We start from the raw sequence: 13,445 nt of genomic DNA, 5'->3' as shown, positions 1-13,445 counted from the left end.
TTTTTGTATTGGAACGCTTTTATAATATGTTGTATTTTTTGTTGTATGAAATGAATGAAAAACAACCCAGAATGAATTGAAAATGGGAATTAATGAAACTTATCTCTAGTTATTAGTTATAGTTATTAGTAATAACTTTTGAAGATTTCAAATAAACATTTATTTTCTTTGAAAAACATGTCTAAACATTTATTGTAAGGCATAGATTTAAGCAATATTTAAAAATGGTGAAAAATCTAACTTTTGATAACTTAACTGAACTGTAATATTCGGTTTCGGTATTCGGCCAAGTGATTAATTATTATTTGGTTTCGGTTTCGGCCACAAATTTTCATTTCGGTGCACCTCTAGATAGGACCATCACCAGGATAGGACCATCACCAGGATAGGACCATCACCAGGATAGGACCATCACCAGGATAGGACCATCACCAGGATAGGACCATCCCCAGGATAGGACCATCCCCACTGATAGGACCATCACCACTGATAGGACCATCACCACGGTTAGGACCATCACCACTGATAGGACCATCCCCACTGATAGGACCATCACCAGGATAGGACCATCACCAGGATAGGACCATCACCAGGATAGGACCATCACCACGGATAGGACCATAACCACGGATAGGACCATCACCAGGATAGGACCATCACCAGGATAGGACCATCACCACGGATAGGACCATAACCACGGTTAGGACCATCACCACGGATAGGACCATCACCAGGATAGGACCATCACCAGGATAGGACCATAACAAGAATAGGACCATCACCACGGATAGGACCAACACCACGGATAGGACCAACACCACGGATAGGACCATCACCACGGATAGGACCATCACCACGGATAGGACCAACACCACGGATAGGACCAACACCACAGATAGGACCATAACCAGAATAGGACCATCACCACGGATAGGACCATCACCACGGATAGGACCATCACCAGGATAGGACCATCACCACGGATAGGACCATAACAAGAATAGGACCATCACCACGGATAGGACCAACACCACGGATAGGACCAACACCACGGATAGGACCATCACCACGGATAGGACCATCACCACGGATAGGACCAACACCACGGATAGGACCAACACCACGGATAGGACCATCACCACGGATAGGACCATCACCACTGATAGGACCATCACCACGGATAGGACCAACACCACGGATAGGACCATCACCACGGATAGGACCATCACCAGGATAGGACCAACACCACGGATAGGACCATCACCAGGATAGGACCAACACCACGGATAGGACCATCACCACGGATAGGACCATAACAAGAATAAGACCATCACCACGGATAGGACCATCACCACTGATAGGACCATCACCACGGATAGGACCATCACCACGGATAGGACCATCACCACTGATAGGACCATCACCACTGATAGGACCATCACCAGGGTTAGGACCTTCACCACGGATAGGACCATCACCACTGATAGGACCATCACCACTGATAGGACCATCACCACGGATAGGACCATCACCACTGATAGGACCATCACCACGGATAGGACCATCACCAGGATAGGACCATCACCAGGATAGGACCATCACCAGGATAGGACCATCACCACGGATAGGACCATCACCACTGATAGGACCATCACCACTGATAGGACCATCACCACGGATAGGACCATCACCAGGATAGGACCATCACCACTGATAGGACCATCACCACGGATAGGACCATCACCACGGATAGGACCATCACCACTGATAGGACCATCACCACTGATAGGACCATCACCAGGGTTAGGACCTTCACCACGGATAGGACCATCACCACTGATAGGACCATCACCACTGATAGGACCATCACCACTGATAGGACCTTCACCACTGATAGGACCATCACCACGGATAGGACCATCACCACTGATAGGACCATCACCACGGATAGGACCATAACCAGGATAGGACCAACACCACTGATAGGACCATCACCAGGATAGGACCATCACCACTGATAGGACCATCACCACTGATAGGACCTTCACCACTGATAGGACCATCACCACGGATAGGACCATCACCACTGATAGGACCATCACCACGGATAGGACCATAACCAGGATAGGACCAACACCACTGATAGGACCATCACCAGGATAGGACCATCACCAGGATAGGACCATCACCAGGATAGGACCAACACCACTGATAGGACCATCACCAGGATAGGACCATCACCAGGATAGGACCATCACCACGGATAGGACCATCACCACTGATAGGACCATCACCAGGATAGGACCATCACCAGGATAGGACCATCACCACGGATAGGACCCTTACCCTCTGTTCCTGACACCCAGAATGTTCTGTTCACCCAGAATGTTCTGTTCCCGACACCCAGAATGTTCTGTTCCTCACACCCAGGATGTTCTGTTCCTGACACCCAGAATGTTCTGTTCCTGACACCCAGAATGTTCTGTTCATCCAGAAAGTTCTGTTCCTCACACCCAGAATGTTCTGTTCTTGACACCCAGAATGTTCTGTTCACCCAGAAAGTTCTGTTCCTTACACCCAGAATGTTCTGTTCACCCAGAATGTTCTGTTCCTCACACCCAGAATGTTCTGTTCATCTAGAATGTTCTGTTCCTGACACCCTCAGGTAGCTGCTATCCCTGCCCGGAGACGGTGGACCTGCGCTGTACGTGCGGAGCGGCGGTTCTGGTGGTTCCTTGTGGCCGAGAGAGAAGCACCAAACCTCCTCGCTGCAAAGAGGCCTGCAGGTAAGCGCACCGATGGGAAGCTCCTTTTCTGCGTTTGGGTCGTTTACAGACCCAACTCAGTTTTAGTGGTACTGCATTAAAATGGTTTCGGTCTTATTCATCAGACAGAACCATGTCTGTAAACTTAGCTGGTTCTGAATCTTCCACTGCTCCTCTACTTTATGGGGTTCCACAGGGCTCAATCCTCAGTCCCCTGCTTTTTTCTCTTTATTTGCTTCCTTTGGGCTCAGAAAGCATGGGATCTCCTTTCATTGTTATGCTGACGACAGTCAAATATACATGCCACTAAAAAAAGGAGCCTTTTCGATCAAGCCCCGACTTCTATGTCTTGAAGACATTAAAGCCTGGATGGCTTTAAATTCCCTAAACTTTAACGACCAGAAAACAGAAGTGATTGTGTTTTTTTTTTTTGTCCCAGCAGCCCCTGTGAAACATCCCTTATTGATCTGACGTCTTATTTGAAGCACAAAATTTCTACTTTGCGTTTTAAAATAGACAGTGATCTTAAATGAGAAGTAGTAGTAGTAGTAGTAGTAGTAGTAGTGGTAAGAATAGTAGTTGTAGTAATAGTAGTGGTAATAATAGTAGTAGTTGTAGTAAGAGTAGTAGTGGTATGAGTAGTAGTAGTAGTAGTGGTAATAATAGTAGTAGTAGTAGTAAGAGTAGTAGTTGTATGAGTAGTAGTGGTAATAATAGTAGTAGTAGTAGTAGTAAGAGTAGTAGTTGTATGAGTAGTAGTAGTAGTGGTAATAATAGTAGTAGTTGTAGTAAGAGTAGTAGTGGTATGAGTAGTAGTAGTAGTAGTGGTAATAATAGTAGTAGTAGTAGTAAGAGTAGTAGTGGTATGAGTAGTAGTAGGAGTGGTAATAATAGTAGTAGTAGTAAGAGTAGTAGTAAGAGTAGTAGTAAGAATAGTAGTCAAATGCTGAAAATGACAAGATGTCAAACTGTGTCCCTAGGTGTCCGCCCACCTGCCACCACCCGAGCAGGGAGCCTCACCGGTGCCACCCGGGCGCCTGCCCCCCCTGCAGGCAGCCCTGCCTGCTGCCGCTGCCCGGCTGCAGCCACGCCTGCCCACAGCCCTGCCACGATCTGGTGCTGGTCAAGTCCCAGCAGGTAGGTGTCCTGGTGCTGGTCAGGTCGTAAGAATAGTAGTAGTAAGAATAGTAGAAGTAGTAGTAGTAGTAACAATAGTAGTAGTAGTAGTAGTAGTAAGAATAATAGTAGTAGTAGTAGTAGTAAGAATAGTAGTAGTAGTAGTAGTAAGAATAATAGTAGTAGTAGTAGTAGTAAGAATAGTAGTAGTAGTAGTAGTAGTAACAATAATAGTAGTAGTAGTAAGAATAATAGTAGTAGTAGTAGTAAGAACAGTAGTAATAGTAGTAGTAGTAGTAAGAGTAGTAGTAGTAAGAATAGTAGTAGTAGTAGTAACAATAGTAGTGGTAAGAATAGTAGTAGTAGTAGTAGTAGTAGTAGTAGTAGTAGTAAGAATAGTAGTAGTAGTAGTAGTAAGAATAATAGTAGTAGTAGTAGTAGTAAGAATAGTAGTAGTAGTAGTAGTAGTAGTAACAATAGTAGTAGTAACAATAATAGTAGTAGTAGTAAGAATAATAGTAGTAGTAGTAGTAAGAACAGTAGTAATAGTAGTAGTAGTAGTAAGAGTAGTAGTAGTAAGAATAGTAGTAGTAGTAGTAACAATAGTAGTGGTAAGAATAGTAGTAGTAGTAGTAGTAGTAGTAGTAGTAAGAATAGTAGTAGTAGTAGTAGTAGTAGTGGTAAGAATAGTAGTAGTAAGAGTAGTAGTAGTAGTAGTAGTAACAATAGTAGTAGTAGTAGTAAGAGTAGTAGTAGTAGTAGTAACAATAGTAGTGGTAAGAATAGTAGTAGTAGTAGTAGTAGTAGTAGTGGTAAGAATAGTAGTAGTAAGAGTAGTAGTAGTAATAGTAGTAGTAAGAGTAGTAGTAGTAGTAGTAACAATAGTAGTGGTAAGAATAGTAGTAGTAGTAGTAGTAGTAGTAGTGGTAAGAATAGTAGTAGTAAGAGTAGTAGTAGTAGTAAGAATAGTAGTAGTAGTAAGAATAGTAGTAGTAGTGGTAGTAGTAGTAGTAAGAATAGTAGTAGTAGTAGTGGTAAGAATAGTAGTAGTAAGAATAGTAGTAGTAGTAGTAGTAGTAGTAGACCAGGTGCTGGTCAGGTCCCAGCAGGTCGGTGTCCTGCTCAGCTGGGACTCGTGTTTACGGGCTGATGGGTCAGTTTGGCCCTCAGCGGGTCAGTCTGTGGGACGTTACTCTGAAGGTCGGAGTGCAGGCTGTGGAAAGACTCCGCCATCAGCTCCTTATCGCTGCCGCCTCTTATCTGAAGTTGTGTTTCCTGTTTCCCATCAGAGAGGAACAACAGCTCTCTGTTTGTGTGCTCAGGTCCAGCTGGCCGGTCCGTGGGAGCAGCCGTCCGAGCCGGCGTTCATGAAGAAGGCTCTGCCGTGCGCTCCGTGCCGAGCGCCCATACCAACGTAGGTCAAAGTGCAGCGCTGAGCTGGAACGAACTGATCTCAGAGCAGCTCAGACTGCAGTAATACCCACGAGTTTCAGTCCCAGAGTGGGTCCAGTAGGATTTAAACTGAGCCGAACAGGCAGCAGCATCTCAGAGAGGCTTCTGAGTTCATTTAACACCTCAGCAATGAGTTCATCACACAAACATACACAGGGCCAGAACCAGGCCAGAACCAGTCCAAAACCAGTCCAGAACCAGTCCAGAACCAGGCCAGAACCAGGCCAGAACCAGGCCAAAACCAGGCCAGAACCAGGCCAGAACCAGGCCAAAACCAGGCCAAAACCAGGCCAGAACCAGGCCAGAACCAGGCCAAAACCAGGCCAAAACCAGGCCAGAACCAGCTAGCTCTACTCTGGGCCAGTTTTAGCTTTAGCTTATTTAGCTGCGAGTTTGTGTTCTGTCCGACTTTAGCTTATTTAGCTGCGAGTTTGTGTTCTGTCTGACTTTAGCTTATTTAGCCGGTTTATTAGCCTTCCTTCTGTCCGACTTTAGCTTATTTAGCCGGTTACCGGCGTGACTTTAGCTTATTTAGCCGGTTTATTAGCCCTCCTTCTGTCCGACTTTAGCTTATTTAGCCGGTTTATTAGCCCTCCTTCTGTCCGACTTTATCTTATTTAGCCGGTTTATTAGCCCTCCTTCTGTCCGACTTTATCTTATTTAGCCGGTTTATTAGCCCTCCTTCTGTCCGACTTTAGCTTATTTAGCCGGTTTATTAGCCCTCCTTCTGTCCGACTTTAGCTCATTTAGCCAGTTTATTAGCCCTCCTTCTGTCCGACTTTAGCTTATTTAGGCGGTTTATTAGCCCTCCTTCTGTCCGACTTTAGCTTATTTAGCCGGTTACCAGCGTGACTTTAGCTTATTTAGCCGGTTTATTAGCCCTCCTTCTGTCCGACTTTAGCTTATTTAGGCGGTTTATTAGCCCTCCTTCTGTCCGACTTTAGCTTATTTAGCCGGTTACTGGCATGACTTTAGCTTATTTAGCCGGTTACCGGCGTGAGTTTGTGTTCTGTCTGACTTTAGCTTATTTAGCCGGTTACCAGCGTGACTTTAGCTTATTTAGCTGGTTTATTAGCCCTCCTTCTGTCCGACTTTAGCTTATTTAGCTGGTTTATTAGCCCTCCTTCTGTCCGACTTTAGCTTATTTAGCCGGTTACTGGCATGACTTTAGCTTATTTAGCCGGTTACCGGCGTGGGAGTTTGGTCACGCTGACTTCAGAGCGCCTTCTGCTGGATTACGAGCCTGATGAGTTGGTCTCCACAGCCTGTGCCCTGAGGCTCTGACAGACTGTCATTTCTGAAACCCAACAGGTATTAAAAGTTGCTCCACATTCAAACCGATGCTCAGAGACGGCCACCGTCGGCCTTAAAGGCCGACCTGGAGCCAGCATCGCAGTAAAACTTTCAGGGACTTTGGTGGTTTTAACGACCTGAACCCAAACCTGAACCCTGAGGGTACGGACCACCTCAGATGCTAACGTTTACGGTTGTTATGAACAGCTGGCGTCCTCCAGCCCGATCGAGCATGACCGTGTTGTGACAGGAATGTGCTCAGCGGTCCTCACAGAGACACAAACTCCCACAGAGCAGAGGCAGCGATGCTTGAGCTGCTCTGTGGGTATCTTCAACATCTCCACCAACAACAGATGGTTGCTGAGTGCGTCACAGCTGCAGGCCTCTGGCAAACACTAATGATCTGCACGCACAGCAGGCAGGGTGTTTTTCTGCTCAGGTCTAATGACTCATGACGTGACCAAAGCACCTCCAGATCTGTGCGTTGGTATTCGTGCTCTGAGAGTGTGAGCGAGGGGTTCTGGGCACCGTGTGGTGGAAGCTTTCTGCCTCCGCTCACGGGCTCGGATCAGGTCTGAGACAAACATTTGTGACTTCTCTGTAAGAAAATGGTTTTATTCTCATCCCTGAGTCCATGTTAATCCTCTGAAAAGTGGACTGTTTGGCAGCTTTGGACCAAACTGTCCATCAGCACTGAGCGCAGGGAATACAGACTCCTGGATCTGAGCTATCTGAAGGTTTTTACCAGAGGTAAAACAGGCACTACTGTAGAATAAGTTAAATATCTCATGTGTGAGGTTCGGACAGGCGGATTAGGGCGGCACTGATCTGCGTTACTGAGGTCAGGAGCTGAGGCGCCACTTTGGCTTTGCTTTGGAAAACAGGTCAAAGATCTGCTTTGTGACGGAGGGAAACTACGCTTTAAGCAGCTGTTGGTGGTTCTCTACTGGATGGTGCTGCTTCGTCTTGTTGGTTTGTAGAAATAACCCAAACCTCAGAGTAGAGCCAGTTGGTTCTGGCCTGGGGCTCAGAGTAGAAGGAGGGCTAATAAACCAGCTAAATAAGCTAAAGTCGGACAGAACACAAACTCGCAGCTAAATAAGCTAAAGTTGGACAGAACACAAACTCGCAGCTAAATAAGCTAAAGTCGGACAGAACACAAACTCGCAGCTAAATAAGCTAAAGTCGGACAGAACACAAACTCGCAGCTAAATAAGCTAAAGTCAGACAGAACACAAACTCACAGCTAAATAAGCTAAAGTCGGACAGAACACAAACTCGCAGCTAAATAAGCTAAAGTCGGACAGAACACAAACTCGCAGCTAAATAAGCTAAAGTCGGACAGAACACAAACTCACAGCTAAATAAGCTAAAGTCGGACAGAACACAAACTCACAGCTAAATAAGCTAAAGTCGGACAGAACACAAACTCGCAGCTAATAAGCTAAAGTCGGACAGAACACAAACTCGCAGCTAAATAAGCTAAAGTCGGACAGAACACAAACTCGCAGCTAAATAAGCTAAAGTCGGACCGAACACAAACTCGCAGCTAAATAAGCTAAAGTCGGACAGAACACAAACTCGCAGCTAAATAAGCTAAAGTCGGACAGAACACAAACTCGCAGCTAAATAAGCTAAAGTCGGACAGAACACGAACTCGCAGCTAAATAAGCTAAAGTTGGACAGAACACAAACTCACAGCTAATAAGCTAAAGTCAGAAAGAACACAAACTCGCAGCTAAATAAGCTAAAGTAGGACAGAACACAAACTCGCAGCTAAATAAGCTAAAGTCGGACAGAACACAAACTCGCAGCTAAATAAGCTAAAGTCGGACCGAACACAAACTCACAGCTAAATAAGCTAAAGTCGGACCGAACACAAACTCACAGCTAAATAAGCTAAAATCGGACAGAAGGAGGGCTAATAAACCGGCTAAATAAGCTAAAGTCGGACAGAACACAAACTCACAGCTAAATAAGCTAAAGTCGGACAGAACATCTCACTTTAAAGGAAGCAGCTAAATAAGCTAAAGTCGGACCGAACACAAACTCACAGCTAAATAAGCTAAAGTCGGACAGAACAGTCCACTTTAAAGGAAGCAGCTAAATAAGCTAAAGTCGGACAGAACACAAACTCGCAGCTAAATAAGCTAAAGTCGGACAGAACACAAACTCGCAGCTAAATAAGCTAAAGTCGGACAGAACACAAACTCACAGCTAATAAGCTAAAGTCGGACAGAACACAAACTCGCAGCTAAATAAGCTAAAGTCGGACAGAACACAAACTCACAGCTAAATAAGCTAAAGTCGGACAGAACACAAACTCGCAGCTAAATAAGCTAAAGTCGGACAGAACACAAACTCACAGCTAAATAAGCTAAAGTCGGACAGAACACAAACTCACAGCTAAATAAGCTAAAGTCGGACAGAACACAAACTCACAGCTAAATAAGCTAAAGTCGGACAGAACACAAACTCACAGCTAATAAGCTAAAGTCGGACAGAACACAAACTCACAGCTAATAAGCTAAAGTCGGACAGAACACAAACTCACAGCTAAATAAGCTAAAGTCGGACAGAACACAAACTCACAGCTAATAAGCTAAAGTCGGACAGAACATCTCACTTTAAAGGAAGCAGCTAAATAAGCTAAAGTCGGACAGAACATCTCACTTTAAAGGAAGCAGCTGTCCTGCTCTCTGGATGAAGTCACACAGTGATGGATGAAAACATCACAGAGATGAAAGAAGGGAATTCAGATCCATAAAGTTTCATTTGAACCGATCTAAAGTGAGAATGACCGGGGTGAAGCGGAGCTAAAGGCATGACTGGGTCTGTGTTTGTCTTTCAGGGCCTGCTTCGGGGAACACGAGGTAAGAACCGGCCTGCTTCGCTCACCTTCTGTTGCCTGACACATGGGCCTGTGGTGGGGGTCAGGGCCTGATTATTCTGTGGGACCCCCGGCCCAACAGATACTCATTAAACGGCTGCTGATGACGCAGCTGAACAGAAGCGGCTTCAGCCCTTCGTCTCCGGTCATTAACATTCAGCGTGGCACAGAAACTATCCGCCCTTGTTTTTTAGATTTATCGCTTCCTCCCTTCAACCCCCGCTCCCTCCCGTCTGCGTGATGTTTTCTTCTCCGTCTTGTTCTGTTGTTCCAAATGTCATCCATTATTAGCTCGTCCTCCGACCTCCTCTATCCGTTCATCTGCTTTGCCCTTCTCTGTCGCCCCCCCCCTCCTCTTTCATTTCATTTACTCGCTTTGTATTCAGCTCGCTCATCCACCTCCAGACGAGGTCATTAAACACTCGCTCATTCAGACGCTGCGTCTCTGTGTGGCAGGTCAGCCCGGTGCCGTGTCATCAGCGGGGCCGCTTCTCCTGTAAAAGGCCGTGTGGACGACCTCTGACCTGCGGAAACCACAGCTGCACCAGGGACTGTCACCTGGTTACCAATGGCAACAAGGTGAGGAGTTTGCCGGCGCTTTCTGTGCGGCGCCGAGCTGTGTTCGTCAAAGGGACTCGTGGCCCGCCGGACTGCGGCGATGCCGCCTGATTCCTTAAACAAAATGTTGATGCGCAGCACTCGGTGACCTTCAGTCAGAAGTGTGTCTGAGACGGAACCTCCCAGAACCTCCAGCAGCCGTCTGCCAGCGCCAGAGTTCACCTTTAAAGCCGTGCCCACATCTCACCGCAGCGTTTCCACAGTTTAGTTGTGTGAGAACAAATCCAGACGTCCAACAACCTTCTGTTTAATATATTAAGGCGAGACACGGCCGGCAAAAACAGGGATTTCATGCAGTGGTCAATTTTTTTATTCTGGGCCAGTCTACTCCTTCAATATGTGTCATTTCAAAACATAAATTAAAATGTTTATTTCATCACATTTTGTTTAATCACGGCAGTACGTTTCGCCCAAATTTACCAAAATGAATTCCCCTATTTAAATCTTTAAATGCCGTTTTCTCAAAATCAGTTTTTTGTATTTTTCCAGTATCAATATCTCAGCCTATGGAGCACCTACTAACACCAAACTTTCCAGTTATACACTTAGCAGTATTCTGAAGATATTTACAGAAGGACTTGTTGATAAATCATTCCTGGCCTGATTTATGTGACATTATAATATAAAAATATGGCGAAAATTGATGTTTTTTAGGCTATGGGCAGTATATTTAGATTTTCTAGGAAATGAAAGCAGATATCCTGAAATCCCTCTAATTTTCTTTTCATTTTGTGTGTAAACAAAATGAAAAAAGAACTTTGCACCTGGCTTTATCATATGTTCAGATCTAGCTTCCGGAAATATATGCAAATGTGCGCATATTTAATGAGATGATGCATAATTTGCATAATTAAACATACAAATTTCTAAAACTTGTAATACATTTTTTTTCATACTTGTATAAGTAATCAGCTTAGGAAGTTTCATGGTGATATCTGTTATTTTAAAATATTACCCTATTCACCTGTAGTGTCTCGCCTTAAACCTGCTCGTCCGGACAACTTCGAACTCTTTAACCCTCCTGTTGTCTTTCGAGTCAAAAGTGAGCCACTACCATGTTTAGCTGTAGAAAAAATACCTTAAACTATCTTTTTCCAACTGGAAATTTTATGACTTTTCCTAAAGGGACCCCATCATTAGAAAAAGTCACACTTTATTTTTGTTTATGTTTCCATGTGGGCTGTACACCACTAGGGTACAAAGATTGTCTTATGGCTCATTTTTGACCCGTGAATTATAAAAACATTTAAACACCAGAAAAAAGTTCACTGTTTTTTTTTCCCTTTCAATATAATTAATTCAGAAGTAATTTCTTCACATTTATATAATAGCAATAATAAACCTTTATTATGTAAAAGAAAACTGAGAAATCAAGAAAACTGTTGGTCCAACTGATGGTTAGTTTGTGGTTAAAAAAAAAAAAGTGTAATCCTGAAAACTGGTGATTGTCTTTTTGTATTGTGTAACAAAAAATACATGATAAATAACAGGTGGTTTTATCATCATACAAAATAGATTTTGGATTTAAAATTCAATTAAGTTGCTTTGTTTTGGGGCTTTGGTAGGGCGGCTCATTTTTTAACCGTAGGACAAAGGGAGTAAACAGGATGTTAAGACCGCACAAAGGGTTAAAAGAAAGAAATGAAGGAGCTCTGATGAACCTCAAATCCAGAGTAAGTGATCCGAGTTTAAAGAAGTTCTCCCCAGTTAGCTCAAACTCCTGAAGTTTCAACAGAATTTCTGACCCGTTTTAGTGAAAGTACCACAGAAAGATGGTAACCTGAGATACCGCTGCACATAACTTTGGTTATGTGACATCAGATTCATGTGCAGGGCTCACATGGAGGTTTGTTGTCATGACAGCGGTTCTGTAGGAGGAGCCAAAGAGCAAAACCATTTACAAATCTTCTAACGTTACCTAAAAACTACCTAAACTGCAGGTGGAAAGCTCATTTCATCATTTAATTTGTCCCATCTCAGCCCCCCGTTTCCTCTTTCTTACATTCTGCCAACCAACAATCGAGTTAGTCTCGTCCTTAAATGCTCCTTAATCCTGAACTGTGAACATCAAACGCTGTTTTTGTTTGTTTTTTAAATAAAGTTCTTTTGAAAGACATTTATGATGGAGCACGCCGGCCCTTTAAGGGTCAGAAGATCTGCATAGTCGGTCTGTTAGCGAATGAGTTCAGTTTCCTGGAACATTTTGATTTAAACTGACTGTTAATAATTGAACCTCCTCCCCCTTCAGCCCCTCCTCATTCTGATTATTCCAATCAACTTCATCAAGCTGGACGTCTCCTGGATTGTCCGTCGACCAATTAAATCATTCTATCTCTGCAGTGTCAGGTGTGCGAGGAGGGCTGCATCAAGCCCCGCCCCCCTGGCTGCCCCCACCTCTGCACCCGCCCCTGTCACTCCGGCAACTGTCCCCCCTGCAGTCAGATGATCCGCCAACGCTGCCACTGCAAGATCAGCATGCTCTACGTGGAGTGCACGTGAGTACGCACGCAGTTTGAGATATTTTGTTTCATACGAATGAAAACTGATCGATGACCAGACCGTTGATCGATGCGTCTCTGCAGGAAGCTGACGTCAGCTGATGAACAGACGAAGGAGCAGCTGGGCTCCTGCAACAACCAGTGTCCTAAAGAGGTAACCAAGCTCCCGATTGGCTCACAGAAAGTCTTCACCTAAGGGGAGGCCACACCTCCTCCCTCCATCACTGTGACGATTATCCGCCCTTCTGTTGCTTCCTTTCCTGTCCTGATCTGTAATCAATACACGTCAGTGTCCCTGCAGTAGTACAACAATGCCGACAAAGAGGCCAACACTGCGCCAACACTGCGCCAACACAGCGCCAACACTGCACCAACACTGCGCCAACACTGCGCCAACACAGCGCCAACACAGCGCCAACACAGCGCCAACACAGCGCCAACACAGCGCCAACACTGCGCCAACACTGCGCCAACACTGCGCCAACACGTCGCCAACACGTCGCCAACACTACGCCAACACTGCGCCAACACTGCGCCAAGACTGCGCCAACACGTCGCCAACACAGCGCCAACACATCGCCAACACTGCGCCAAGACTGCGCCAACACGTCGCCAACACAGCGCCAACACTACGCCAACACTGCACCATCACAGCACCATCACAGCACCAACACAGCGCCAACACTGCGCCAACACTACGTCAACACTGCGCCAACACAGCGCCAACACAGCGCCAACACTGCACCATCACAGCACCAACACTGCGCCAACACTGCGCCAACACTACGTCAACACAGCGCCAACACAGCGCCA

The 13,445-nt window shown here is 45.2% G+C and overlaps 1 protein-coding gene across 2 annotated transcripts in view; it reads left to right on the top strand.

Moving 5' to 3' along the window:
- Positions 1–13,445, top strand: part of nfxl1 (nuclear transcription factor, X-box binding-like 1) — a 41,932-nt gene that overhangs the window by 21,480 nt on the left and 7,007 nt on the right. For both annotated transcript variants that reach the window (XM_075451096.1, XM_075451097.1), the window contains exons 15-21: positions 2,666–2,786; positions 3,746–3,902; positions 5,204–5,295; positions 9,478–9,499; positions 9,973–10,095; positions 12,475–12,629; positions 12,717–12,786. In XM_075451096.1, the coding sequence (XP_075307211.1) occupies positions 2,666–2,786; positions 3,746–3,902; positions 5,204–5,295; positions 9,478–9,499; positions 9,973–10,095; positions 12,475–12,629; positions 12,717–12,786 (740 nt within the window). The remainder of the gene's footprint in view (positions 1–2,665; positions 2,787–3,745; positions 3,903–5,203; positions 5,296–9,477; positions 9,500–9,972; positions 10,096–12,474; positions 12,630–12,716; positions 12,787–13,445) is intronic.

The sequence above is a fragment of the Odontesthes bonariensis genome, chromosome 19 (assembly GCF_027942865.1).
Source record: "Odontesthes bonariensis isolate fOdoBon6 chromosome 19, fOdoBon6.hap1, whole genome shotgun sequence".
Lineage (NCBI taxonomy): Eukaryota > Metazoa > Chordata > Actinopteri > Atheriniformes > Atherinopsidae > Odontesthes > Odontesthes bonariensis.
The sequence above is the reverse complement of the archived record's forward strand: the minus strand, read 5'-3'. Positions and strand labels throughout refer to the sequence as shown.